General features: G+C 37.1%; 2 protein-coding genes across 2 annotated transcripts in view; one reads left to right on the top strand and one right to left on the bottom strand.

Moving 5' to 3' along the window:
* rpa2 (replication protein A2) overlaps positions 1-21,808 on the bottom strand; it is a 28,734-nt gene extending 6,926 nt beyond the window's left edge. Inside the window, exons 1-8 of the mRNA XM_056475079.1 lie at positions 21,672-21,808; positions 21,377-21,468; positions 18,201-18,302; positions 16,665-16,778; positions 14,938-15,012; positions 10,510-10,626; positions 4,250-4,369; positions 703-797 (exon numbers count right to left, since the gene is read on the bottom strand). Of these exons, the coding sequence (XP_056331054.1) occupies positions 703-797; positions 4,250-4,369; positions 10,510-10,626; positions 14,938-15,012; positions 16,665-16,778; positions 18,201-18,302; positions 21,377-21,468; positions 21,672-21,684 (728 nt within the window). The 5' untranslated portion in view covers positions 21,685-21,808. The remainder of the gene's footprint in view (positions 1-702; positions 798-4,249; positions 4,370-10,509; positions 10,627-14,937; positions 15,013-16,664; positions 16,779-18,200; positions 18,303-21,376; positions 21,469-21,671) is intronic.
* A 377-nt stretch (positions 21,809-22,185) lies between these two features.
* The window catches only part of ube3d (ubiquitin protein ligase E3D), a 40,686-nt gene continuing 36,877 nt past the window's right edge, over positions 22,186-25,994 (top strand). The window contains exons 1-2 of the mRNA XM_056476118.1: positions 22,186-22,341; positions 25,074-25,276. Of these exons, the coding sequence (XP_056332093.1) occupies positions 22,265-22,341; positions 25,074-25,276 (280 nt within the window). The 5' untranslated portion in view covers positions 22,186-22,264. The remainder of the gene's footprint in view (positions 22,342-25,073; positions 25,277-25,994) is intronic.

Genomic DNA, 25,994 nt, shown 5'->3' with positions numbered 1-25,994 from the left:
TTGCTCTTCAGTATTTGGACTCTCAGTAGTGATTATTAAACCACACTGAACTGAGCTAAACTGAACTGAACTTAAACACTACAAACTAAACTACACTGTTCCTATTTACTGTGACCTTTTATGTGAAGCTGCTTTGACACAATCTACATTGTATAAGCGCTATACAAATAAAGGTGAATTGAATTGAATTTAATCATAAAAACTAATCAATTTCAAAATATAGAAACTAATAAAAACGAGTAAATCTGCCCCAAAAACTAATTAAAACTAACTCAATTTGAAAACCAAAAGTCAAATAAGGGAATAAAAAATAAAACTAATGAAAAACCAAAACTATTATAAGCTTGATGCAAGCACACACTCAAACACTCACACGCTCTCTAATTGAACATAAAATTACACATAAATACGACATCTTTGTTAAAGCCAGATTCTGTAAACCCTTTATCCCGAGAACAGGCCAATCATCAACTCCCACAGTCTCCATTATGTAGATGAAGTTGAAGGTCATGAGAAACCACATGTAAAAGCAATAGAGGAAGCCTCTTAACATGCTATTCTCACCGCTTACTATCAGCAGCAGAGGACAAACTGAAACTGTGAAAGAGGAAGACACCGACAAATCTTTTTTTTTCTGGGTCAAGGATCAACTATAGAAGGCCTTTCTGGACAGAGGCTTATGTAGGAAGGAGAAGTTTGTACCTGATGACGTTGACGCTCATGCTGTTGAGCTTCTGCTTGAGTTCTTGCATGCTGATTCCCTGAGGCTCTTGACAGCTCTTGATCAGACTCAAAACCTGAACAGACACCACAGATACACATCAGAAAACACTACTCTGAAGATTTCATGTCAAAAATTGCACAGTGACCAACACTACATTTAGACAGACACCCATACCACATACACGCATGCATATATATACATTAGAGGTGTAACAGATCAGCCCACGGTTCAGAACACACATGACCAGTGAGGTAATACATTTTTTTTACTCATAAATTAATTTAAAATGATCGCTTCTCAAGTCATTTAAATCACATGTATAAAAACGTTTAGGCTTTCCTGTAAAATACAATGATGACGGAAGACGTTGTGGTGGATTATTGGTGATGAGGAGGGTTTCTTAGGTTATTAAAGGTGTTTTCGGTCACTTGTTTAGCCTGCATTAATGCATTCAGTGTAAGCTGGATGATTAATCATTAAAAGATCGGGATCTCAACTCCCACGCAACACGAATTATAAATGATGGTGATTTGCAGACGTTTATTAATCATTCGAATCGCTGCTTTCAAACTAAAAACGCAAAAATCAAGAAAGAGATAAACTAGCCTAGAGCGACGTCTGTCAAAACTAGCCAAGAGCGCCGTCTGCTGTTAAACACTAGCCTAGAGTGCTGTCTGTGGTTAAACACTAGCCTAGAGTGCTATCTGCTGTTAAACACTAGCCTAGAGTGCTATCTGCTGTTCAAAACTAGCCTAGAGCACCATCTGCTGTTAAACACTAGCCTAGAGCACTCCGTCTGCTGTTAAACACTAGCCTGGAGTGCCGTCTGCTGTTAAACACTAGCCTAGAGCGCCATCTACTTTTTAACACTAGCCTAGAGCGCCGTCTGCTGTTAAAAACTAGCCTAGAGCGCCATCTACTTTTTAACACTAGCCTAAAGCGCTCCGTTTGCTGTTAAACACTAGCCTGGAGTGCCGTCTGCTGTTAAACACTAGCCTGGAGCGCCATCTGCTGTTAAACACTAGCCTAGAGCACTGTCTGCTGTTACACACTAGCCTAGAGCACTGTCTGCTGTTGAACACTAGCTTAGAGCACTGTCTGCTGTTACACACTAGCCTAGAGCACTGTCTGCTGTTGAACACTAGCCTAGAGCGCTGTCTGCTGTTAAACACTAGCCTAGAGTGCTATCTGCTGTTAAACACTAGCCTAAAGCGCTCCGTCTGCTGTTAAACACTAGCCTAGAGTGCCGTCTGCTGTTCAACACTAGCCTAGAGCGCCATCTGCTGTTAACCACTAGCCTAGAGTGCCTTCTGCTGTTAAACACTAGCCTAGAGTGCTATCTGCTGTTAAACACTAGCCTAGAGTGCTATCTGCTGTTAAACACTAGCCTAGAGTGCTATCTGCTGTTAAACACTAGCCTAAAGCGCTGCGTCTGCTGTTAAACACTAGCCTAGAGTGCCGTCTGCTGTTCAACACTAGCCTAGAGCGCCATCTGCTGTTAACCACTAGCCTAGAGTGCCTTCTGCTGTTAAACACTAGCCTAGAGCGCCGTCTGCTGTTACACACTAGCCTGGAGCGCCGTCTGCTGTTAAACACTAGCCTGGAGCGCCATCTGCTGTTAAACACTAGCCTAGAGCGCCGTCTGCTGTTAAACACTAGCCTGGAGCGCTGTCTGCTGTTAAACACTAGCCTGGAGCGCCGTCTGCTGTTAAACACTAGCCTAGAGCGCCATCTGCTGTTAAACACTAGCCTAGAGTGCCTTCTGCTGTTAAACACTAGCCTAGAGCGCCGTCTGCTGTTAAACACTAGCCTGGAGCGCCATCTACTATTAAACACTAGCCTAGAGCGCCATCTGCTGTTAAACACTAGCCTAGAGCGCCATCTGCTGTTAAACACTAGCCTAGAGTGCCTTCTGCTGTTAAACACTAGCCTGGAGCGCCATCTGCTGTTAAACACTAGCCTAGAGTGCCTTCTGCTGTTAAACACTAGCCTAAAGCACTGTCTGCTGTTAAACACTAGCCTGGAGCACTGTCTGCTGTTAAACATTAGCCTAGAGTACTATCTGCTAGTAAACACTAGCCTAGAGCGCCATCTGCTGTTAAACACTAGCCTAGAGCGCCATCTGCTGTTACACACTAGCCTAGAGCACCATCTGCTGTTAAACACTAGCCTAGAGCGCCATCTGCTGTTACACACTAGCCTAGAGCACCATCTGCTTTTAAACACTAGCCTAAAGCGCCATCTGCTGTTACACACTAGCCTGGAGCGCCGTCTGCTGTTAAACACTAGCCTGGAGCACCGTCTGCTGTTAAACACTAGCCTAGAGCACCGTCTGCTGTTAAACACTAGCCTAGAGCGCTGTCTGCTGTTAAACACTAGCCTAGAGCACTGTCTGCTGTTAAACACTAGCCTAGAGTACTATCTGCTAGTAAACACTAGCCTAGAGCGCCGTCTGCTGTTAAACACTAGCCTAGAGCGCCATCTGCTGTTACACACTAGCCTAGAGCGCCATCTGCTGTTAAACACTAGCCTAGAGCGCCATCTGCTGTTACACACTAGCCTAGAGCACCATCTGCTTTTAAACACTAGCCTAAAGCGCCATCTGCTGTTACACACTAGCCTGGAGCGCCGTCTGCTGTTAAACACTAGCCTGGAGCACCGTCTGCTGTTAAACACTAGCCTAGAGCACCGTCTGCTGTTAAACACTAGCCTAGAGCGCTGTCTGCTGTTAAACACTAGCCAAGAGCACTGTCTGCTGTTAAACACTAGCCTAGAGTACTATCTGCTAGTAAACACTAGCCTAGAGCGCCATCTGCTGTTAAACACTAGCCTAGAGCGCCATCTGCTATTACACACTAGCCTAGAGCGCTGTCTGCTGTTAAACACTAGCCTAGAGCGCCATCTGCTGTTACACACTAGCCTGGAGCGCCATCTGCTGTTAAACACTAGCCTAGAGCGCCATCTGCTTTTAAACACTAGCCTAAAGCGCCATCTGCTGTTACACACTAGCCTGGAGAGCCGTCTGCTGTTAAACACTAGCCTGAAGTACCGTCTGCTGTTAAACACTAGCCTAAAGCGCCATCTGCTGTTACACACTAGCCTGGAGCGCCGTCTGCTGTTAAACACTAGCCTAGAGCGCTGTCTGCTGTTAAACACTAGCCTAGAGCGCTGTCTGCTGTTAAACACTAGCCTAGAGCGCTGTCTACTGTTAAACTATCCTAGAGCGCCGTCTGCTGTTAAACACTAGCCTAGAGCGCCGTCTGCTGTTAAACACTAGCCTAGAGCACTGTCTGCTGTTAAACACTATCCTAGAGCACTGTCTGCTGTTAAACACTAGCCTAGAGAACCATCTGCTTTTAAACAGTAACCTAGAGCTCCGTCTGCTTTTAAAAACTAGCCTAGAGCACTGTCTGCTGTTAAAAAGTAGCCTAGAGCATTGTTAAACAAAGTGCAACCCATAATTGCAAATAAAATATATAAAGGTGGAATATATGAATACAAATATGTTTAGTAATGTTTACTCACTTGGTTCTGGTTGGCACTCAAGCCATTGACTAGCATCATGTTAGCACCAGAATAGCCTCCCGTGGTGCCCATACTATTCATGCTGGTATGTGAGACTGGCATCGTCCCTCCACCACCTCCCTATGAAGACAGAACACATTATATTGCATTATAAAACAGTTAAAGCGACCCCTGGCATGTTTGAACATTGAGGATGATCTCCAAGTGGCGGTCTCCAAAATTAAACAGAGAATAGACTTGTGCAGTAAACATTGCGCCCACCAGTCTCATTAGATGAGGTTGATATTAAATGAAACCAATTAATAAATGACAAATATAAGAAAATGATATGGTTGTTAGACTGTTTAACTGTGTGTTGTCAATGTGCTCGTGTTTATAAGGGGCTATCTGTGTATGTGCACTGTTTGTATGTTTATAACCGCCTCCGAGGATAGTGTGGGTCGTGAGTCATTGTTATTGTTATTTTGGGAGTCACAGGCTGAAAAGTTTGGGAACTGTACTCTGTACTATATAATAAATTTGTGTTTTTGTTGTAAATATAGTGTTCCATTACTTAAACTTTCTTCATTTTCATATTTATAGTTATTTATTTTTTATTTATATATGTAACAGAGGCCAGCTAGCGAAGTGCTATGCAGATAAATTCACTCCTCTGACTTCAATAGGTGCTCTAGCGACTGACGCTAGAGGCCATGGTCTTTAGCCTTCTTGTTAGAGCAACCGACTCCCATGCACAGAATCATTGGTTCAATCCCAGCTCAGACCGGGTTGAGTGCAGTAAGACTTGTGGTTACACGTGGGGGCTCGTCCGGGATAGGAGTGAGGTTTAGGAGGGGTGAGTGTAATAGAGGCCAGCTAGCAAAGTGCTATGCAGGTAAACATCATTCCTCTGACCTCAAAAGATGCTTTAGTGACAAACGCTAGAGGCCATGGTCTTTAGCCTTCTTGTTAGAGCAAGCGACTCCCATGCAAAGAATTGCCGGTTCGATTCCAGCTCAGAGCGCTTGGATGCAGTAGGACCGGTGGGTTACATATATAAAATGAACGGTTAGATTAGTTCACTATGATCATCATGAAAGTATCATTACGCTTCGTAGGATTCGGTTTATTCTTCAGTAAAGGCTTTATTCTTTGATTTGTAAATTATGCATTTAATAAACGGATCGTTTATTAGGACTCAGAACAGAAAAGGCTTATGTGGTTTGTTAGTTAAATATATCAAATCATTCATAAAACTATTGTATTTAGCATGGTGGCTGAGTGGTTAGCACTACCACCTCACAGCAAGAAAGTCACTGGTTCGAGTCCCGGCTGGGTCAGTTGGCATATCTATGTGGAGTTTGCATGTTCTCCCCATGATGGTGTGGGTTTCCTTTGGGTTCTCCGGTTTCACCCACAGTCCAAAGACATATGCTATAGGTGAATTGAATAAACTAAATTGGCTGTAGTGTATGTATGTGTGTGTGGGGGTGGGTGTTTTCCAGTACTGGGTCGCAGCTGGAAGGGCATCTGCTGTGTAAAACATGTGCTGGATAAGTTGGCAGTTCATTCCACTTTGGCAACTCCTGATGAATAAAGGTACTAAGCTGAAGGTAAATGAATGAATGTATTTAGCATGGAGTGATGATTAATGATTAATCAACTGTCAATTTAAATGACAATGGATCACCGGATTTTGTACAATTTTTTGTGCTGTCTTTGCAGATGTAAGCTTTACCAGCACATCAGCGGTGAGCAAGAGGTAGGGCGGCAGACTGAAATGACAGCAGTGAAGTGCGCCAGACAAACACAAACTGTGTGCAAATACTGCAAAACCTTTCAGTAACAGAAGAACGAATATGATGCAAATAAACCGTCAGTGAAAACTACCGTCACAGACGTCTTTATGCAAAATCACTATTAATAAGCCAAACAACGAGGACCGGATGATTTGCAGCTCCGCTTGCTCTGACGAGATCTACGGAGATCACATGGTGCATCAGTGTTTTCATTGCGAAAGTGCAAAGATGTTTTACAGACTGAAAGAGAAAGCTGTTCTGCTACAGAAGTAGGTACTAGACTATTTTTACCCTCTTCTTTCCAAATTAACTATAATTTTCTCATTATTATTCAATATTCAATAATGTTCTAGATTATCTCTTCTTCAGTGTCTCACACTAATACTAATTAATTATACAAGTAATATTAATGAATCCCCTTCATAATCAAGTTCAACTCCTGTCTCTTTCCTAATATACAATTAGTATTTTTATAATCAGTTTTATGTCAGTGGCCAGTCCCCTGAAGCAGAGGGCCTATTAACCTCCTCTGTACACACAGCCATCTCAGTCCCCAGTGAAAGAGCTTTCATCAGCAGGGGACATTGTAAATGTGCAAAGACCTCAGCTTATGCCAGAAAACAGAGATATGCTGATATTTCTTTTTTAAAAATGTAAAATCCCAGCACAGTCACAGTTTTAGTTTGTTTATATTACCGAGTCTTCTTCAGTTTCTATTAGTATTATAAGTTTATCAATTTTCTTTAACCTCTTAAGGCCCAATGTGTTTTTTTTACATGCACTTTTTATTTCTCTTTGCTATTTGGGCTTATTAGAACCTAATTAGAATAAAAACCTAAGTATAATTTTTTGATATGATGTACTTTTAGGGAAAAATGCTGTCCATATATGTGGACTCGTGGTCTGAATTTACATAAAACACTTTTTCCTGAATTTCTTTTCAATTGATATTTCACATAGACTATTTTTTTTGACTATCAGAGAGTAAAAACAAAATTTCTTTCCCATTTTGGACAGATAAAAATAGTGTTTTGGACATTTCATATGCTGCAAAACAGTTGCAGGATGACACTGTATGTCTGTATCAAAATATAAAACATTCAAAGTATTTTAAATAGCCACTTAAGAGCTAAAATGTGCTGTCCACGCATGTTATAATAGTGATTTGGTTTTGGCAGAAAATACATTATTTAGCAAATAAATGTGGAGCATTTAAGAACAAAATGAAAGGGCTCTTCACCTTAAATTGGTTTCAAATAATTTTGTGTAAAAAATCGTGACTAAATCATTTCTAATTCATTTTAATGTAACGTCTTTGTTTTTTATATTTTACCACAAAACGATTTTAACTAAGTATGACAACATTAAGATCCTGAATTAGTTTATTACACATAACCCTACAATTAGAAAGTCTATAATGTTTTCTTTGTGTATGTGGATGCGTGAATAAAGTCATAAGTGTTTAGCTGATTATTATTATTTACATAATAATAAGTTCCAAAACTGCACAGATGTTAAAATGATTGCTACAACATAATAATGAAATAATGACTGAAATGGGAAACCCTAAACTGTTCACAGGTTCCCAGTCTAATGAATGGTAATCGTAGCATGGGCGGTCTCGATCACCACATTTGCGATTTGATTTATTACATATTTATTGCCACATCAGCAACTTATGGCTATTTCATGGCCAAATGGATATACATAAAAATATTACATGATAAAAACAAATTCGAGTAATACTAAAAAAAGTTACTTAGACAAATATATAAATGTTACGTCCCAGGACGTATTTGTTTCTGTTTTTTTTTTCTTTCTCTTTCTCTGCTACACCCTAGTAGGAGCTAATGACCATCACCTGCTGCCACTTATGAACCACTCTGTGATTGGAGGACGAGAAAAGCAGTGGGCATTTAAGCAGCAGTTCTCCACTAGAACAGTGTGTTTTTGTGTGTGTGTGGAGGCTTTGTTTTTGTGAGGCTTTATTAATATATATTTAGTTTGATTCTTTAAGCATCATTTGTTGATTAGGAGCTTTAATTTGTTTAAGTTCTGTTGATGCTGTTTATTATCTGAAATAGCTTTTGCCTCGTACTCTTTTTGATTGCAAGTTAATTTTTGTTTTCAATACTATGTTATCCACTCTTTATTCTGTTAATTTGGGATTAGGTTAGTAGGGAGGGGGTGCCATTTTTTTTTTTGTAACCATTTTCTCCTGTTTAAGTTAGTAAGGGAGTGAGAGTATTTTTGATGTATTTTTCTTTTCTTTTCTTTGATAGATTATTCAGTCCTTCCCTTTCTCTTAGTTAGAGAACGTTTGTTTGTTGTTTTGGCTTGAACCCCCTCTTGAAGCCTTTCTTTTGGAACCCTCCCTTAATCCTTTAATAAATATTGTTAATCTTTATTCCAGTTGCATTTTCTTTGTTTAGTCCTTTGAGAAGTTGCTCATGTGACCTCATTGCTGACACACACACACAAAACTCCACTAATGGCTCGTTTCCACTGACTGGTACGGTACGGTTCGGTTTGGTACGGGTCACCTTTATCAGGCTTGCGTTTCCACTAACAAGGGTACCCTTTTGGTGGGCGCGGTGTATGACAGACAGTTTCAGTCGACGTCATTCTCACTCGAGGAAATGTCTACAATAAAGCTGTACGGGTCACTCACATATCATATGAGAAGCTCTTCTCACAAAACAGATGCTTTACACACATAAATACTTGTGTATAAATGTTTATTACTAACTTTACTATGAACATGAGTTAATTATAACTGCAGATCAATGACAGTGCGAAACAGCCTACTGTAACGTCTGTAATTATATTAAATAACTAAATAAATGAACATATATAAACACATACAGCCCCTTACAGTCTCCGATATGTTCCCAACTACAGAAGAACTAGATAAAGTAGACATTTCGCCCGTATTTAATCAGCTCCTTTTTTCCCGGCTTCTCCTTTGTTTCTTCGCGCTTCACTCTCGCGTTTGTCAGTGTCTGACAGGATCGGGTTTCAAAAGCACGTCAATAATCAAGCGCAGGTTATTCACATCAGCTCAAGAAGTTTGTTATTTCAGATATAATGTTAGACGCGTGCGAGCGCTAGCAAGAAAGTGAAACCGCTCGCGCCTCAGACTGGCTCGTAAAAAACTATGGGGCACAGGGTAAATCTGCTCTTCTTCTTGGATTTGTGGCTGTTCATCAAGATGACGACAAGGTTTGTTTGAGCTCAGATCGACCATGGCTCGTTATTATATGTAGAAATAATTCCACTGTAATGTCTCGGCTGTGTATTTCAAACATGGCGGGATTTTTGTTTTCATTCTGGCTTGTTGCGTAAGCGAATGACGTATCCCTGTAAACCAATAGCGTTCAGCTGCGCGTGTGGCTCCGCCTTTTGGTACCCCTTCTCGTGTTTGGTACCCTTTCGAAAGGGTGCCGAAAAAGTGGTACGGTACGGTTCGGTGCGCTTTTTGACAGTGGAAACGGCCATAAAAGCGTACCAAACCAAACCGAACCGTACCACTCAGTGGAAACGGGCCATAATATTCTGTTGCGTTCCTGTGTCCCCCTAGACAGAGTTGAGGGGAACGTAACAATAAAATACAAACAGATAAAATTTACACGAAAATTTATTCAAAGTTAAATATGGTTTTTCAGTTCTATTTTTGATAAATTAAAACCTCTTCCTGGTGGTACGTTTATAAAAATGTCCATCAGAGTACTCTCCTCATAAAAATTGTCTAATGGAGTTTAAACTTCTACATTACAACAAAGTATGTTTGATGGTAAGAGCAGTCTGGCCGTGATTACATTTAGGTGATTCTTCGTTATTTAATAAATATGAATGTGTCAACCTTGAATGTCCAATTCGACATCTGGTATAGACGGTCTGATCATGCCTGGACTCAAAATTAGAATTTGCTAAATGTCTTTCATTTATTTTTGGGTTAATTTCATGTAATTTGTTGTTGATGCAGTTGTCCTATTCTCTTTGCCATGTTTCGTTTGTGTACAAATTGATGGTGGGTTTCAATTCCTCAGGAGGAATTAAACATTCGGTCACATTTAAGGAACCACATTTGTGAAATTCAGTAGGTGGTGAGAATGCTCCTAAGCAGTTAGTCATTGTTAAACAAGAAAAAAACAGAAGACGACTGATCCGTCACTAACCATATATGGTTTGCCTAGATTGTGTGTATGCCTGAAATGTGTGTGGGTGGGTCTGCAGCTGGAAATATCTCACTAAACCGTGTATCATGACATTAGTGTCGTGAATCATCTCGAACCGTGAGTCAGATGAATCGTTATATCCCTATAACCAATTGATAATTAATGCTTTAAAATTTAATTTACGATACACAAGGTTTTAACGTGCTTGAATTCTGAAGTGTTGAGTCCGTAACCATCAAACAGCATCTTTATGTGCAAAGGAAAAGCAGAAGTGTAGTCTGAGAAGGAGGTGCTCGAGTCTCACCATGTTCTGTGGTTTGCTCTGCTGGAGATGAGCGTTCACAACCTCCAGCATGTGTGATGTCACTTCATTCATGTCCTCCAGCACTCGAACGCTGAACGCCACCAAAGACCTGTTATTCTGCAAGTAGAATCAGAACTATTTGTGAAGGAGAATCAGATTAAACTAGAACTAATACACATATACAGATGCACACATATATACAATCATGCATATACAGTTGAAGTCAGAATTATTCGCCCTCCTGTGAATGTTGGTTTTATTTTTCAAATATTTCCCAAATGATGTTTAACAGAGCAAGGAATATTTCACAGTATTTCCTATAGTATTTTTTTTATTCTGAGGAAAGTTTGTTTTATTTCAGCTAGAATGAAAGCAGTTTTTAATTTTTAAAACAAACATTTTAAGGTCAAAATTATTAGCTCCCTAAAGCAATATATTTTTTGATTGTCTACAGCAGGGGTTCTCAACCTTTTTCACTTTAGGGGCCACTTCCTTCTCCGACCAATTTTTGAAGGCCCACCTGTACATATATTAGGCCCACCTGTGTATATATATATATATATATATATATATATATATATATATATATATATATATATATATATATATATATATATATATATATATATATAGGTCTACCTGCACAGCACTTACTAGCTGGCCTCAGTTACACATAAGAGTTTTCTTATCTTATGAGAGGAACCTGCTTCTTAATTATACATGACTACACGTGCTTTCCGATGACAGACTAATATGGACAGACCTGGCAAGCTGTGAGATGGCACACGGCATGCAGTATTTTGGTGGTTGGGAAGGGCCCTATTTCCTATAATATTTTTTTTATTCTGAGGAAAGTTAGTTTTATTTCAGCTAGAATGAAAGCAGTTTTTAATTTTTAAAACAAACATTTTAAGGTGAAAATTATTAGCTCCCTAAAGCAATATATTTTTTGATTGTCTATAGCAGGGGTTCTCAACCTTTTTCACTTTAGGGGCCACTTCTTTCTCCGATCAATTTTTGAAGGCCCATCTGTGTATGCGTGTATGTGTGTATGTATATATATATATATATATATATATATATAATATATATATATATATATATATATATATATATATATATATATATATATATATATATATATATATATATATATATATATATATATATGTCTACCTGCACAGCACTTACTAGCTGGCCTTAGTTACACATAAGAGTTTTCTTACCTTATGAGAGGACCCTGCTTCTTAATTATACATTATACATGACTACACGAGCTTCCCAATGACAGACTAATATGGACAGACCTGCCAAGCTGTGAGATGGCACACGGCACGCAGTATTTTGGTGGTTGAGAAGGGCTGTATGCGTTTGTTTCCATGATACACAGGATTTTTTGCATGGTTTTCCCCAGGATGCTGTCAGGGCTGATACAGCCAACCTGTTTGTGTGCAGCAAGTATTTTAGTCAGGGGAGCTGTAAGAAAATTGGAGAATGGCGGACTTTGTCTTTTATCAGTTGAGTTTGTTACCATTCAGACACATCGCCAGTGCTTAATATGAGAATTCTGAGGTCCCGGAACAGATTGGGGTAACGGATTCGGCATGTTACCTGAGGCTGGAGAGGTGTACCACACGCAAGTAGAGGGGGGGGGGGTTGTTTGGTGCGGTGGATGGCGGAGGGGTGTTGCAGACGAAAGTGAGTGGAGCGGGGGTGTCGCGGACGATAGTGAAGAGGGTTGGGCAGTAGTGGAAGAAAGTGAAAGTGAACAGCGGACGGGGCAGCAGGGGGTGGGGGATTGGTACAATGAGGTGGCGGATCAGATTTCAGAGGTGCCGGATCTGGCATGTTCCGGCACAAATTAAGCCCTGCACATCGCCCAGACGTGCTGCTGTGTTCGCCCTTGTTTTAAAATCTCCAGATCAACGGCAGGGCTAATGGTTGGAATAGACCTGCTGTACTTGAACTGAAAGAGGGGGTTTCATGACCCTTTAAGTGCAATTATACCTCATAAATGCAAGTAAAAAGGTTGTACGTGTGATCGTTTCAAAGATGTGTGCAATCGAAAGGTTTATATGAACATGCAAGTAACATTAGTCATCAGTCTGCATTTCACATTATTGCATGTAAATATTATACGCTTCTCATTCACATTTGAGCATTCAGAAGCATTCACACGTGCATCTACAAGTGATTCATTCATGTGTGAAGTTTGATTTTAGCATTACATGGCACCTCGTTTTTGTGAATTCTCTCAATATAAACAACAGCTTCAGTGATCATGACAAGATAATTTGTTAAAGTTGCACAAGTAAATGCTATTTTCTTGACATGACATTGACAACACCAATCAGCTCCAGAGTTTGAGGATCAGAATAGATGTTTTTTTTCATAGGCAACAGTGTAAATAAATTATAAATAAATAAATAAATAAATAAATGGGGTATCATCAAATCATCTTGACCGTCAGTGAATACATTCACATCTGTATTTAGATGGTTACTTGACACTGCTGTTTTTGACTCTTTGGCGCCATCTTGTGACTAAATATATTATGTGGGGTTAGTGTATGCTCCGTTCAGCAGTTTTCGTTAGCTTTGCTTTCAATTAAAGAATGAAGTTCATATGTATCTGCTTGTCTGTCAGATTGCTGTTTTTGACTCTTTGGTGCTGTCTTCTAAATGAATAATACAAAGGTTAATATATTATCCACTTAACCAGTTTCGCTTCTGTCTGCTTAGCATTTAATTAAATAATAAATAAACTATTATGGCTCAAGACAATGTTTTGTATTCAATTTTTATGTTTTGTGGAAAGTAGCCATGGAATAATTGAGATAAATCACATCCAGGATGGTTGTTTTCACAGAATAAAGCCCTTTAGTCCTATACAACAGTGCTCTGCTTAATTTTGGGCTGACGATAAACCTGTCAGGCTTTATTCCATGATAACAACCTCCTGTACGTACTTTATGTCTAACATAACATGTCACACATGCAGAGAGGATTATGTGAAGAAGTGTCTTAAAAGCAATACTGCCCATTTACTTTTTAAAGAGGTTGCGTCCGTCCATGGAAATTAACGATTGTAGCCATGTATCCATCCAAATATGCTAATTAAATTTATGTGCAAAACAGGAATATTGCCTAAAAGATGTGCGGCGTTTCCATCTAATCAGTAAAAGAGAACAATATCGTCTCTTCCTGGTTAACTGGTGCCAAATATCAACAGTAAAAATGGAATTTACTGAGGTAGAAGAAACTTTGTGAATCTTTTGTTCACTTAATAAATGACTTGTGCCTCAGAAGACGATGCTGACAAGCAATGAACGCCTGGTGGCGTTTGAAGCCTTGCGACGTGGAGCACAGACGCTCTTGATTCTGGAGGTCATAAATAATATAATAACACGGATACTGAAACGATTAAGCCGCTTTAGAATGACCCAACAAACATTTAAGATGTTTAACAGTGTGCTCAGCCTGCTGATTTGTCCATTCACACACATTTTTATCATTACATGTCCTTTTACAACAAAATCACATGACTTTTTTAATGTGCATATTGGTATTTGTTCGTTAAAAGTGTTTCCAACGGAGTTTATGCGCATCTTTTCTTATCGAATAAAATGTTTACCCTACTCAGTTATGCGCATTTTCAGCATTTATATGCGTCTTGGCGTTTCCATCAACATATCCAAAATGTGCATAAAAATAGGTGGATGGAAACGTAGCTTGTGACAGACAGTAAAGGTCTTTGCACACTGAAGTCTGCAATTTCCGTATGGGTTTTTTCGTTTTCATATCCAAAAATTGTGTCACGTACACAAAGCTTGCACATGGAGTCTGATGCGTATTAATGAATCCATTCTGGAAAAAAAAAGAATGGAAAGTTCTCCTTTCTTATCTTCAAAATAGAAACAGAAGAGGAATAGGTTATATATTTTGTGAATCCAATACTGCAAAGAGAAGGTGAGTTGTCCTTGTCAAAGATCTGCACGGGATTATCGCAAAATGCAGAGTTTATTTTTAGAAAATCATTGACATTTCTTGTGATACTTCACATTTCTGTACGTAAACAAATCGGTGGCTCTTACTTAGTGAAAAACATTTTTATCCAATGAAAAAAACAACCAAAAATCTAACCCGATTACAATTTTTTATGATGGATGAACATTTCGGAGGCCGTGTGTCAATATGATTGACAGCAGGAGGTCGATTTTATTTTTAACGTGCAAAAATTACAGACTAAAATTTGGGATTCAATGTGCAACAACCTGCAAACATCATATTTTTTATACAAAAGTAAAGTAACTTTTAAACTACCCTTCAGAAGCATAATCTAAAAATCTGACAACGTATCTTATTACCATTTTACAAAAGTCAAGAGCACAATAATTCACATTTTCACAACTAATTCACAACCTCTGACCTGAAAAGAGCGAAGGTTGCCTGAGACTTTGACGTAAGAGCCGGGAGGAATGACCGAGTTATCCACACCCATGTCCTGAAAGAAATAAACATTCAATATAAATAATATAAATTTGGCTTTTAAAAAATAATCTTATGAACTCAAATAGACAATTTTAGCTGATATTGGATCCTATTTTTACTTTACGGCATGTCAGAATCATGACTTTTGGTTATTTTCATGGCAAAAACAATTAAGAAATCAGTAAAAAAAACACAAATTAAATTTCACAGTTTTAACAAGTTAAAAGATTTCCTACATTAAAATATGATAAAACTTTAAAGGCAAAACCTCACTTACCTCTTTAAGGGAGGAAAAACATAATTGTAAAGTTTTCTACAAACGTTAAAAGCAAGACAGTACAATGCAAATATAATTTACAGAAAGAGAAATCTTGCAAAACATGCATGGAGTAGGATAAAAGTAAAAAAGCTTGAGTCAGACTAGTATGACCAATAATGCATTTGATAAATTTCCCTTGATCAAATCTTTTTTTAGCTCATAAATTGTCTTACGAAAACAAAACGAGCCTAATACAGAAATAAATCATGCATGAACTCATTTCTAGGGCTGGGCGATATAGGAAAAAAAAATGATATCTCGATATTTTCAACATTTTTCCAATATTCGATGTATTTCTCGATATGTTTGCGTTTGCTTTTAAACAGCAGAAAACGATTTTTGTGTGCCCCCATTAAAAATAACTTTAGAAAAGTTACTGATGCAGAGTAAACGCAAACAAAATGTTTAGTATATATTATATAATAGCTTGATGAAATAATAACTTTTTGTAATATAAAGGTGATTAATAATAATTAAAAAATGATAGAGCTTGAGAGGTACTGCAAAGAGGAATGGGCAAACATTCCCAAAGACAGGTGTGCCAAACTTGTGGCATCATATTCAAAAATACTTACGGCTGTAATTGCTGCTCCCAAAGGTGCATCAATAAAGTATTGGGCTGTGAATACTGATGTACATGAGATTTTTCAGGTTTATATATATAAAATTGTAATAATATTGATTTATCTGAATTATTAGCCACATTTATAAACATTTAAACATTATTTTTTATACGTTTCACAACACAACATGATTCCCGGTACTCTCTGCGTGTGTGAATAATTATGGTTCAGATGTGGGTACTAAAGCGTTGTCAGTTATCTAATGAAACCAAACGCTTAAACATTAGATCGAGCTTTTAGAAATATTAAAAATATATAGGTCTATATTGTCTGTCAGGGCTATGTAGGGGATACGCGCTTATGAAATGAATGCTTGTGTGTTAGATATGCTCACCTTGCGATAACCATACATTTTCATAAGCATACTCAAACAGAGAGCTAACGTATTTTGACTGTATAAAGAGTATTTTAAGAGTGTTTTGTGACCACACCAAAAATAAAGTGCATGTGTTTCTGTTGGGCACTAATTCATCATCTCCTCCCTCACCTCACGTCTCTTTTGCGCACGGTAATGCTAAAGGGCGGCGTAATAATGGACGCTCGGTGCATTCTTTTGGAAAAGTATACACCTGAAATTGAATCCGAACCATCTCCACATAAGTGAACCATTGTTTTTCGAAAGATATTGAGTAATCCTGCATCGCGTTGGGGAATGTGATACACCTCCCAGCTCTACTCATATCTATGGCCTAAAATCACAGCACAAAAACACTGCAACAGTACCTCAGTGTCAATCCACTGCTTGACATCCATGGGGGCTGCAGTCATGTCATCCACCTTGTACTGGATGTTGATTGTGGATTTATCCGTGCTTCTGATCACACCAACAATAGTCACCTACGCAGCATCAAACACAACACGAGTCCAATAAACAGAACTATACAAATGATCATAACAATGCAGTGTTGCATTGCTATTGATGCTTTTGTGAAAGGGACAGTTCACCCAAAACTAAACATGTACTCATCCTTCACTTGTGTCAAACCTGTTTGAGTTCCTTTTTTTCTGTTAAACACAAGGTAAGACATAACTGAAGAAAGCTCACAGTATTAGCGATGTAAAGATTCACTGCGAGATGATTGAAAATTTAAACATGTGACGGTTTAAACGTCAAATAAATTGATACATTTTTTTAAACGGGTGAATCGTTACATCCCTACATAGTTTCCCTACTATGGAAGTCAATGGTTACAGGTTTACAACATCCTTCAAAATATGTTATTTTGTGTTCAACAGAAAAATTTAACTCAAACGTTTGGAAACGCTTGAGGGAGAGTTAATAGCGAGCAAATTATCATTTTTGGGTAAACTATCCCTTTAAAGCTGTGTGTGTGTGTGTGTGTATATATATATATATATATATATATATATATATATATACACACATACATACATACATACATACATGCATGCATGCAAGCACACACACACATATATATATATATATATATATATATATATATATATACACAGTTCAAGTCAGAATTATTTGCCCACCCTTTGAATTTTTTTTTTTTTCTTTTTAAAATATTTCCCAAATGATGTTTAACAGATCAAGAAAATGTTCACAGTATGTCTGATAATATTTTTTCTTCCGGAGAAAGTCTTATTTGTTTTATTTCGGCTAGAATAAAAGCAGTTTTTAATTTTTAAAAAAACATTTTAGGGTAAAAATTGTTAGCCCCTTTAAAGCTATAAAGCCCTTTTTTTCGACAGTCCAAACCATCGTTATACAATAACTTGCCTAATTACCCTAACCTGCCTAGTTAACCTAGTTAAGCCTTTAAATGTCACTTTAAGCTGTATAGAAATGTCTAGAATAAAATAAATCAGTTTTTAGAAATTAGTTATTAAAACTATTATGTTTAGAAATGTGTTAAAAAAAATTGTTCTCTTTGTTAAACAGAAATTGGAGAAAAAATAAACAGGGGGGCTAATAATTCTGACTTTAACTGTATGTTTAAGTATGTATGTGTATATGCATGCATGTATGTATGTATATATGCATGCATATATATATATATTATATATATAATTTATGTAATAACGTCTAAACTACATACAATACAGCAATTTAAACAATGCAATAAAAGCTGAATCATGTTTTGAACTTACAAATTGGATTCTGTACATGTGAATTGTGTTGTGGATGTATGAATTTTATTTTGCAACTGTATTATTTTTTTACACTGATCTGGCCCCTTAAAATGGGAACCCTTTCAATAAAAATGCGTATATTTAGTGATTCTTCAGACTGACCTGTGCGATCTCCACCTCTCCCACTTTAAAGACGTCCTCGGCCTGCACCGCCGACATCAGCTGAGACACCGTACAGGGAACGATCTGCTGCGCTCGTGTCCTCTGAACACATACACAAACATCACTCTACACCTTACAGCATCACGCATGAAGATCTGTTTTTTCTCATAATCACTTAAATGACATGATAACAGCTTTAATAAAAACGTGAAAATAACAATAGTACACTGAATGGTCATTCCAATAAGTATTCAAAAGACGTATTAGACTCGAAACAGTGATAGAGGTATTATTTTTACACAAACAGAATTGTCACCAAACCTAAAAATACAGAAATAAAGTTTCAAGTTTGTTCGCTTAAATTTTAACAGCGACTTGCTTTGGCCAGGAAGCACATGTCTATGTCAAGAAAAAATGTCAAAAAAATTATTGGAACATACTAAAATAAATACTTTTATAAAATATGTTTTTATATACCTTATTAAATTATATTCAATATATACAATCACAAATAGGCCTGTACATTTATATGAAAGACATAATGAAAGACAATTCTGCCAATGAAAATTAAATACTTTTAGTCTAAATCTTTTTATTTATTTATTTTTTGGAAAATAGCTCAGATATATAGCTTAAATAATAATTTTTTAAAAAGTTTGAGCAAATCTATTGTCTGTTTTTACATATATTACAATGTGCCGCTTTTATTTTGAGCAAAGAAATCTAATAATAATGATAATAAACAATAATAATGACTATTAAACATTTCATTTCAATTGATTTCAATTTACATTAGACCAGGGGTGTCCAAACTCGGTCCTGGAGGGCCGGTGTCCTGCAGATTTTAGCTCCAACTTGCCTCAACACACCTGCACGGATGTTTCTAGAAAGCCTAGTAAGTGCTTGATTAGCTAGCCCAGGTGTGTCTGATTGGGGTTGGAACTAAACTTTGCAGGACACCGGCCCTCCAGGACCGAGCTTGGACATGCCTGCATTAGACGAACACTCAATTTAGTTTGGTCCCAAACTACAAATTATTAACGGTCATTTGAAATCTTTATATATAATCAATATTCTGCAAAACATTTCATTTTAACCACTTGTTACCAAAAAGTTAACTTAAAAATGAATTAAATTATGATCAAATTTAGTTTATTGAATTGCTCTTTTAAATATGTAGTCAAGAAGAACGTAACAGGTATTTGCTTTCGTTTAATTACACAAATACCTGTTGAGCTTAATAACAGAGCAATTTCTCACACATTTATTAACATTTCGTTGTCACAAAAATAGTCTGAAGCATTGAAGTAAACACTTAACTTGTATTTTTAGATTAAACGTTATTGTCGTTACACATGTACAAGGCAACCAAATGCAGTTTAGCTCTAACCAGGAGCGTGATAGAAGCAAGTGCAGGATATAGGTAGACGTTAAAAGTACAATTAAAGAAAACTCAGGGTTCTGCAGGTTTCACCAAGTCAAATTTAAGACTTTTAAGACCATCAAGAATGAAATTTCAGACTTTTATAGGGCTAAACGCTAAAGTTTTTTAATGGCCCAGCAGAAAAAAAAATACATATAAGAAGAATTCAGATGAATAAACCATGTGTCATCTGATTTTTTCTCCTAGAATTAGCATTTTTCTTAAGCTGCTATGTATAAGTTGAGTAATTTCCCTTTTAGATCAATTAATATTTTACTTTCATTGCCTTTAATGTGAAATTAGTGAACATAAATACAGGAGTCTCTGAAAAATGCTCATTTTAGAAGAAAACTTCAGATGGCACTTAGAGGTTTTTGCATCTGAACTCTTCATATATTTACCTGCCCCATCTAGAAACTACTTCTAATTAGTTATTATATTATATTATAAATAATATGTCAAATCAAGCAGACCCTGGTTGTATACATGCACATTTTTTATCAACATAACAAAAAAACATACAGCTTTAATAAACTAAATGTATGCATACCAGACTTTTATAATATTAGTTTAGTTAAAGAATAGAGTTATAAAACAGAGTTAGTCATAAATAAATGAAGTTATAAATTAGTTGGAAATGAGCATTTCTAGCATTATGGATGTGACTTTGCAGTAAAAACATAACATAAATTCACATAGAAAGTATATATGTTAACATTATATTGAAACATCTGTTTATATTTTCCAGAAAAACTAACCACACAGTTAAGAGATCAGAAAAATGTCAATCTGTAAACAAGTTTTTCTATTTTAAATGAGGAAAATAAACATGCTTTATGGATGTGACCTAAGAAGTTTGCAAGTTTACAGTCTAAAACATGCTTGGTGGTAATTCTGTGAATTAAACTGCACAACCCAAAAGAAATAATGCTAATCAAAAGGATAAGAGTCGGCTCTCTATTAAACAAACATGATTGATTTCATTTTATTTCATATTTTTGGATTTATGAGGGAAAAGCTTCGTTATGGATGTGACACGTCTGTGTTATGGATGTGACAGGTGTGAAATTGCCACTCATGTGACTTTGGTAAATCAAATTAAATTGTTTAACAGAGACGTTTTTGAGTATTTCTAAAGTACTGTAAAATACAATAAGAAACAATTTAAATATGAAAACTTTCATGATTTCCCCATTTAGAATTTGCAATACTTTCCTGAAATTATATTATTAATGAGAATGTCTGAACATCCGAATATAAAACCAACTTTACCTCTATTAGTGCAACAGGATTATGTTTGATTTATAGAGGTAAAGTTAGTTTTATATTCGGATGTTCAGACATTCTCCTTAATAATATATAATTTAATAATAATAATTATTAATCTCCCTAATAATAATAATTTTAGGAAAGTATCCTTTGCAAATTCTAAATAGGGAAATCATATTAGCAGTCAATGACTATCAAAGTACAACCATGTTTAGTCAATTAGATAGTGTTAATGTTGTTTAGAAGTCATACTAGCATGCTAATTCCCTTCGAATATTCAATGTAACATGGTAAACAATATAGAGACTGCTAAATGAACAAATGTGCGAATATAAAACCTCTTTAAAAAAATTCTTCACCTCCATCTAAGGCTTTATATGGTATTAAAAATATTTAATATGATTCCTAGACATCATTAATAATATTTTCTTGATTGAATCCAATATTCAGATCCATATACATGGTGTGGAGACAGACAACTGACCCCTTTTTTGTCTCCTCCTTGAGAAGCGGCTGGTGACCCGAATCCTCCAGGAGACTGTGTATATCCAGCCATGCTGGCTTCACCATATTTACCTGCCAAAATATGAATATCATACTTCAATCAAAACGACGTAATGGCTGAACACCCGGTCAGACTGGCTGTAGTGCGTGGAAACAGAACTTGACAACAGACATCACGCTGACACTGTTTAACAGAGTTTTCTGACTCTCATTAGCGGCCTAGCAGAGTAAACTCAGCTCTACAGCCAAAGTTAAGTTACTTCTAAAGCACATACCTTGGTTCCACATTTCACTTGTGAATGTTTTTCTTCTGAATGCGAACTAGACCGACAAAACACTCGAAAATCTCCCGCCAGGACTGATCGCGCACTGTTTGACGTCACGTCTCGAAGTCCGCGCGCTCACAGTGCGCATGCACGGGTGTCATCTGCCGCGAAAGTTCCACACAAAGTAAAAATAAAAGTCCACAGCAGATTGTATGTTGATCAAATAGTTTTTAAAATAAAAATAAAACAGAAAAAATAAATAAAAAGAGCAGATATTCTGTAATCTTTCTTCAAGTTTACATTAAAAACGTTCACGCTCGTTCTTGTATGTTTTGGCAAATCGTTAGTTGAAGCAAGTAAGTTGAGCGGGCTATGCTCAATCATATGTTGTTTAAATATTACAATAAATTAATTATGATTATTTCCCTAATATTTTAATGTTTTTTAAAGTAACACTGAACATTTTAAGATGCAAACTAATTTTTGAAGACTTTTAATATGAAATGACGTTGTCGCATATATTTGTCGTCACGTTGTTTTGTATGTCGCGTGGGATTTATCAGGAAAGTCGATGAATCTACCGCTTCTGTTAAGAAATACTCATGGAAGAGACTGCGAACACAGATCTCCTCTTTCTCGAGCTCAGACAGAAGCTGCAAAGCGGCCTTTTGTTCATTGGGTAAAGTTTTTTCATCTCTACGTTGTCTCCATCATAGTCTGACTGTCACTGCAGTGTTTCATCAGTGTATATGAGTGAATTATGTCATGTACATTTAGTAGCCAGCCATTAAACATGATTTCTTTTAATAGGGTACCGCTTATTTTGAGTTCATTTGCTGGAATAATAGGTTATACGATTTCACAAAGCAGACTTTGATATGCTGGAAACACCAGAGAGCACTAAAATATAGTCGTTTAAATGTTTATCGTTAGGTATTAAATGTCTGTAAATTATTTAGTATAGTTTTATTTTTTTACACTAGTTTTAAACACAGACTGTAAAAGGTTTTATACGATAAAAGAGTTAGAATTGCCAAAATGTAACACTAGATGGCAGTATTGGTCAGACAGTTGGACAGCTTCTTTAACGCGGTGATATTTTCTTTATGAAAAAACTTTATGACTACAATTTCTAATTTAAACCTCTTAAAATTGAGAAAATTGATTTCTAACAGGTTTGTGTCTTAAAATTGATCCTGTATGCAGCACTGGTTTCTTACACATTTCATCCAAAGTCTTCATGCTCTTTACAAAATGCAGGGTTCCACACAATTCCTTCATGTTGTCTCAACACTGATCGGTTAAGTTAACCGAATTGTTTCTGCAAATTTAAGTATATTTAACATAAAACAATTAAGTTCACCCCAACAAATCTCAAGAATTCTGTTGATTCAGCTTTTGTTCAATAATTAGTTTGAACAAGCAGCAAAAATATTTTTGTGTGCTGTAAAAATGGCTTACTCACTTTTATTTTTAAGTGTAGTAACTACTTATTTTTAACAGTGTTTAGATTTGTTTTGATTTCTCTCTGTTGTAGCTGTGAAATGACTAAAATCATTCAGTGATGTTATTTTGAACTCTAATGCAGGGGTTCCCAAACTTTTCAGCCCGCGACGTCCAAAATAACAATGCCAGTGACTTCCGATCCCCTGATTCATCGGGGGTGGTTATTCATATACAAACGTTGTGCACACTATATAAACACAAGCATATTGACAACACAAAAAAGTGCAACAGTCTTAACCATAAGATTTTATAGTCATTTATTAATTTGTTAAATTTAATATTAATTTCACCTAATGAGACCGGTGGGCACAGTGTTTTCAGCACAAGTCTATGAGGAGACCGCCACTTAAAGATCATCCACCATGTTCAGTTGTGGCCTATATTCGTTTTTAATGTATTTGATTGCCATAAAGGTGTCAGAAAGTGGTGCTATAAAATCAATCTGCTGCAGATGACGCTATTGCTGTGTTGTTAATCTAACGTAAACGCATAATCCTATGAAAAGAATAATTTAAGGGCTGGTGGCTTTTCATTTGCATGTTATTTTTTTTACTATTAGACACTAATATTTTTATCCTCTGTGGGTGATTTGTAAAAATATGGTAATTATAAATGTTTATAAAATTCATTTGACTTTTGGAAATCACCAAGCAACCGCCTCTCATCGTCCCACCTCTCATCCTGTCCGGCTGAAAAGGAGTCCCACTCTGGCCCTGGTGTAATAAATTACAGTGATTTTACCGTCTTTATTACCACAGCCGTAAGTCAGAACAATTATAAAAGAAGACGCTTCAATCCCACTTTGTGGACGTTAAATCAGGTTTATTTTGTACATTAACATAACAGATATCCATACAGCGGTGAATATTAACCTGTATCCTGTCACATTTGTGTGCAAAAAGAGTGCAAAGCTAAACGCGCGCTGTTTGTGTGTGTGTGTGTGCATGTCCACGCTGTGTGTGTGTGTGAACTTTGTAACGACATTGTGTGTGACTCATCATTGCAACTCCACAACAAATGCATCAAATACTCATTAGTAAAAAGCTCTTACTGTAGTATTTCTCACAAACGTTAGGTGAGATCTGCTTCTCTCATGTCTGTCTGTTGTCTGACGCAGCCAAGGGAGGAGATTGAGGCACGTTGACAGGCATGTGGAAACGGTGGGCGTGAAGGACTAGCCTTAAAGGGGCAGTAACTTTTATAAAAGGGATAATAAAGAATCTGATGGGTGTTTTTGAGCTGAAACTTTAGACACATTCTGGAGACACAAAAGACTTGTATTAAATCTGGAAAAAGGGGTAACCTATGTGCCCTTTAATAACACCAGCCGGCGAATCCCACGTTGCAGCGTAGGTTGTATCAATCATCAGAAAAATGTCAGGAACAAACACGGCACACGGTTGGCTATACTTTAATATTATGAAAATTAACTTTAACCCTTTATTTCCCGCAGCCGATTCTCCATCTGTCAGTAATCGTCATCTATTCGTGTCACGATCAGTCCCGTGATCCCCCACGCTCTACTAGTGTCTAAAGGAAAAGCTCGTTCACGGTTTACCAGATCTGGAACTGCATATTTGGTGATGTACTGATGTTGACTCGTTCTAGCAAAAGATCAGAACTCAACTCGACTCATTTATTCGACTCCGAGTCGACTATTTCATTAAAGAGTCGACAGTTTTAAACACGGCGCACTCTCAGATTTAAACCTCAGCTGGATGTTTTCATTCACTTAGTGCTGTGTTACACACTGCTTGGAGCTCTATTTCAAAAACCCAAAATAGGCGCTCCTTAACATAATTCCTTCATGTTGTCCCAACACAAATCGATTGTGTGGAACCTAGCATTATTTACAGTGTAGTTGTACCAATGATTTGCATTTCACTTCATGTTTGACCTTCTCAGCAGTGACGTCATCGGTGATGGTGCAGATGTGAAGATCGAATCCAAGCCAGAGTCCATCCTGAACATCCAGACTCGTGACAGGAGCTTTGAAGTGACCCTCGCACCTGGAGTCAGTCTGGTGGAGACGCAGAAGCAGAAAAGTCCAGCAAACTCTGAACAAGGGTCCCATTACAGACTGCGTCTGAAGGTGGAGCACCCGTCAGGTACATGTTAAGATCTTTCACATCATTAAATGTCCCATGAAATTAAAAAGTTTTATTAGATGTTCATATCAGTATTGTTAGTTTTTAAGATATCTATAAGCTAGTGCACACCAAAACAGTGACAAAATCTGCGTTCTGATATATAAATCCGATGTATACATGTAAAGCTTGCCGTTTTTCACTTCCGCCTAAATGGATCAACAGTTTTATTCACGTCACCTCATGCCCCGCCCCCTTCATTTGCTTTTCATGTGATGCGCTTGAGCTCAACCACTCTTACTGACAGAGTTGTGATTAAACAAAATGCTATTGGCTGTTTTTTTAAAGAGGAGGAGCTAGGCTATGCCCCACCCTCTCCATGTTTCAGTTGAGATTACGTCAAACATAAAATAAAAATGCAGATTTCAGAGTGCTTCACGGGACCTTTAACCATTCGCTCTTACTCACTAACCCAGGAAAAAGTGACTCTCGTTTGATTTTTCTCATTGGATTTGAGGAATGAGTTCATGATTTGCACATGCACACCAGATTAACAGAGATTAATGAAGAACAAAGAAAAGTCCAGTAACATGAGCTGCTGCTCTCAGCCTGAACTGAACTACATGTCAGAACAGCTCAGAGTCAGCTGATTAAAAACTTAGAAAATCTAATTTAATCCTTAATAAATTCTGTTAATTTTTCACTTTTAAAGAGATTTCTGGAAACAACAGAAAATGGC

The sequence above is a fragment of the Danio aesculapii genome, chromosome 16 (assembly GCF_903798145.1).
Source record: "Danio aesculapii chromosome 16, fDanAes4.1, whole genome shotgun sequence".
Taxonomy (NCBI): domain Eukaryota; kingdom Metazoa; phylum Chordata; class Actinopteri; order Cypriniformes; family Danionidae; genus Danio; species Danio aesculapii.
This window is presented reverse-complemented; position numbering and strand designations above follow the sequence as displayed.